At 41.1% G+C, this 3830-nt stretch overlaps 1 protein-coding gene and 1 non-coding gene across 2 annotated transcripts in view; both read right to left on the bottom strand.

Annotated features, from left to right (window-relative positions):
- Window positions 1-1733: 1733 nt before the first annotated feature.
- Window positions 1734-1895, bottom strand: LOC128887419 (U1 spliceosomal RNA). Its single transcript, XR_008460031.1, has one exon. It is a non-coding gene; the product is annotated as a U1 spliceosomal RNA (small nuclear RNA).
- A 103-nt stretch (window positions 1896-1998) lies between these two features.
- LOC128886798 (uncharacterized) overlaps window positions 1999-3830 on the bottom strand; it is a 4991-nt gene continuing 3159 nt past the window's right edge. Inside the window, exons 2-3 of the mRNA XM_054141961.1 lie at window positions 2698-3633; window positions 1999-2061 (exon numbers count right to left, since the gene is read on the bottom strand). Of these exons, the coding sequence (XP_053997936.1) occupies window positions 1999-2061; window positions 2698-3633 (999 nt within the window). The remainder of the gene's footprint in view (window positions 2062-2697; window positions 3634-3830) is intronic.

Genomic DNA, 3830 nt, shown 5'->3' with positions numbered 1-3830 from the left:
GCGCGCGTAGACCGTTGGAGCGGCCGCGGTAGCGAAGGCTACGCGCTGGCGGGCGCGCTTGTACGCGAACAAGCGACTCGACGTGCATCGAAGGACATTGACGCTGCCGCCTATAGCGCGTAGCCTTCGCTACCGCGGCCGCTCCAACGGTCTACGCGCGCTCTGATTGGTCGGGGTTTTCGCTTAATATCTCCTTAACGAAGCCCCATCCGACATTTTTGCAAAGGAAATTGTTGTTCAGAATCGTCTCAGCTACCCCCCATTTGCGGCTTTTCCCCGACTTTTGGGACACCCTGTATATATGTATAATATTATACACATATTTGTATTTGTAGTGTTGGAGTACGCGAAGAGGAAGAGAAAAAAAGAACAAGTCAGTGTTTTCGAAGCATGGAATAGTCACAGGTGGAGGGGGGACCTTACGTCTCGACGTGCGGTCTCGTCCAATCTCGACTTCTCGAATCTTCCTCCTTGAGTTCTATTTCTAAGATTAGTGAACGACAAATTTTCGGGTCGGCTAGTTCACAGAGTTCAGAGCGACGATCGTCGCCGACGTTCTCTTTTCCCAGGACAACTTCAAAGTACGCGACAACGGGTAATGGGAACCTGGATGCCATTCGCCTTGTCCTCTATTTTTCTGCCTTTGTGCCGAAATGCGTCTCGTTTCGCGCGCGGCAGAGAATATATCTACACAATTAATACACATTTGTCGGTCATTCTTATATTATTACTTACACGATTCCGTGTTATCTTAGTTAAACTTTGACATCATTTAATAGAAATAGAAAGTAAAAGTGTTCAAACAGTTTTTCTCTATATATTTGACTCTGGATTAATTTATTATTTTCATCAAGTTCACGTATCGTTGGGCTTATCTAACATCCGGTGACTTTTATCAAGCATGTTAACCTTAGTCTCGTTATTTATCCATAATGTGTGATTTCTCGTGTACTCGTTTCGTTAATTTGAATATTAAATGATACAATCAAAAATGCGATGGTCTTTTCTTGATTATTGAGAAATGGTAATACATATATGGTACTACGAGGTAATAGCGAGAAACTTTGATAGTAGAAGAAGAAAACTGTTCGAGCGACGACCACGAATCGTGATACAGATGACTATTCTTAATAATGTTATCGTGGACGTCTATGAAATATCTTAAGTAAACTTTCTTAAGTAAACTAAGAGGTGTGTAAAAATGCCATAAAAATGATCGTAATCTATTTGGTAATCTATTTAATACTTTCACTGTATTTCGCAATACTTCGTACTTTTAAATTGTGTTATTTTTCACTGTGAAATAATAAAAAGAGAAATATGGTAGCTGACAAAAAATTTCAAAATAATGTTATTATCACGAAATAATATGACTAGAGTTAAACAAAATTACATTTACTCTTTAAGCAAAACAATTATCCGGAAACTAAAATTATAAATGAACCTTCTCCACTAGAAATTAATAAATTGGCAAATTATTTAATGCACAAAAAAAATGTGAACTCAAAGAAAAATTGAAGTTAACAAAAGGTCTGATAGATAAATAATACCATGGTGACGAGAACTACAAAGACCATAAAATTGAAAAAAGATGATTTAGACGGGAGTCAGGTGAATTAATAAAAAAAAATTAATAAAACAATTGTTCTCAATAAACAATTTAAAAGAAAACGAGGTTTTGAAATTGAAAATTTTGAAAGATCTAGAACAAATTTTGTTTCAAAGTTTTATATCCGGGACAGCGCGAACGCAGTCCCGACTACCAAAAATTATACGCCCGAGATATCCACATTAGGGATATTCGCAAGGGTCAGCCTAACCGTAGTGCAATGGAAAAGCCTCGCCCTGGAGGAACCGCCTTCTTGATCACGGTAACCTCTGCGCCAGGTAAGTATGCTTTGCTTCCCTCGGCGTTTGTACTTATGCTATGTCCCTTACACTTTCTACTGCGAGAAACCTACGCTCTGAAACGCCATCTAGCTGCGACTAATCATACTACTACGCCTGTGCAGCGCAAGCGTGGTGCTCAACTTCTCTGAGCAGTGACTCTCCATCTACGATCTATGTGTATTAGAGATGGACAGAATTTTATTCGAATAATACCTGAATGCAATGTTCATTCGATTGATTAGAAGTATGTAGAAATGGGAATTAGAATAAGAAGTTAGGTTACATAGAGAAAGAGAAGAGAAAGGTTAAAACATTATATTAATTCACCAATTTAAATGTGATATTTAAACATAAATGGAAAGACTGGACCAGGAGGTGGTATAATCTAAATTATAATGACTTTACACTCAAATAAACAATCTAACTTCTTATTCGATCGAACTGTTGAGCTATTATTCGTCCAAAGTGAAACACAATTAGACTGCACAATTTAGCTTGCAATTATTACAAATCCTGTTTATCTCTCCTTCGTTATACGAATATTTTTGTCTAAATGCAAGATAATTTTGTCCATTTCTGAATCATACGCAAAATCTATGTCAGAAACGAAATAATTTCACGTGAATTTAAACAAACTGTATCATAAACGTCTGATAGTAAATTCAAGAAGAATTAAAGAATACATATAGTTTCCCGAATGTCTCGTTATCGTTCAGCTAAATTGTGCGAGTATGATTAAGAGTATGATTAAGAGTATGACTAATGAGAGTACCTGTATAATCTGGTTTGTCGAGCACTGTCACTCACCTGAAACGATCCATGTTCCTTGACATCGGTGAAGAATATTGGTCCCTCCTTGGCGTACCACCGATCCTGGGAGTAGATCGAGTTCACCCTCATCCCAGCCTTAATCTTCTCAGACGCAATCAACGCTTTGTCTTCCTTATTGTTTGCTTCGATAACCTGCCCAGGACTGCGTTCATATTCTATCAGCTTCCCCGTGTTTTCGCCGCCTCCAACATTTTCAGAGATCGTGTACACCGTCACAGGATTATTTCCTTTCCTAGGAAACTCTTCTTTCGGCGATTCCTGATTACCAAAATTATAGTCCTCCAGGATGGTTCGCGGACTATCGTTAGAAAGCTGACCTTGCTGCTGTTCGTTATCCCTGTTCTTCCTGAGCACGGTATCCTTCTGTTCCCTGTCATCCATCTCGCGAGGAGCGTTAGAGGCTGCAGCCTTGCTTCTACAGTGCTTGCAGTCCTTCTTCCTGCGTCTCCTGTTCGGCCTGCATTCGATCGACTGCGATCGAGCGGAGATCTCCTGGGTCAAGGCGTCCCCGTTCGCTTCCGTGTCCTCGCGACAGACATTTTTCTCGCGACTCGTCACGCGAACGGAAGAACTCGTGGACGTATCGAGGCCGCCGTGACGAAACGGCAGCGTGAGGTTTCGACGGAAGACCGAGACGTCTTTCCTAACAGGCGTCTCTTCGTAGGTAACGCGTTCAGTGCTCGTGGATGTAGGAGACTCACGAGCGGACGGGTGCGAGGTCTTTGAGACATCTTCAACGGCAGGCAGGATGTCCTCGTACACGTGGCCGTCAGGATTCGACAACGATAAGAAGATGTCGATCCTTGCTGGACGAATGGCGTAGGTCTGCGATTCCTGGGTAGGCGATTGTCGTAGGCGGGGGTAACCAGGGTCTTCGATTCTTGGCTCCTCCTCGAAGCCTTGGTTCTCCATCTGAAACAGGGGAACAGCGGTTAGTCGCGCTGTCCACGCAGTTGTTTATTTAATTAGGTTGGCTTAAAGTTAATAGCCTTTTTGCTAGGGGGAGCAATACTTTATCTATCATTGAGATAACATTTTACGCTTCCATGATTGCAAGAATTATGAAATATTATATAAATATTAATGAGAAAAGGATTGTAATAGATGTA

This window comes from Hylaeus anthracinus, unplaced genomic scaffold (genome assembly GCF_026225885.1).
Source record: "Hylaeus anthracinus isolate JK02 unplaced genomic scaffold, UHH_iyHylAnth1.0_haploid 11985, whole genome shotgun sequence".
In the NCBI taxonomy this organism is placed as follows: domain Eukaryota; kingdom Metazoa; phylum Arthropoda; class Insecta; order Hymenoptera; family Colletidae; genus Hylaeus; species Hylaeus anthracinus.
Note: the sequence above shows the minus strand (reverse complement) of the source record. Positions and strands in the feature narration are given on the sequence as shown.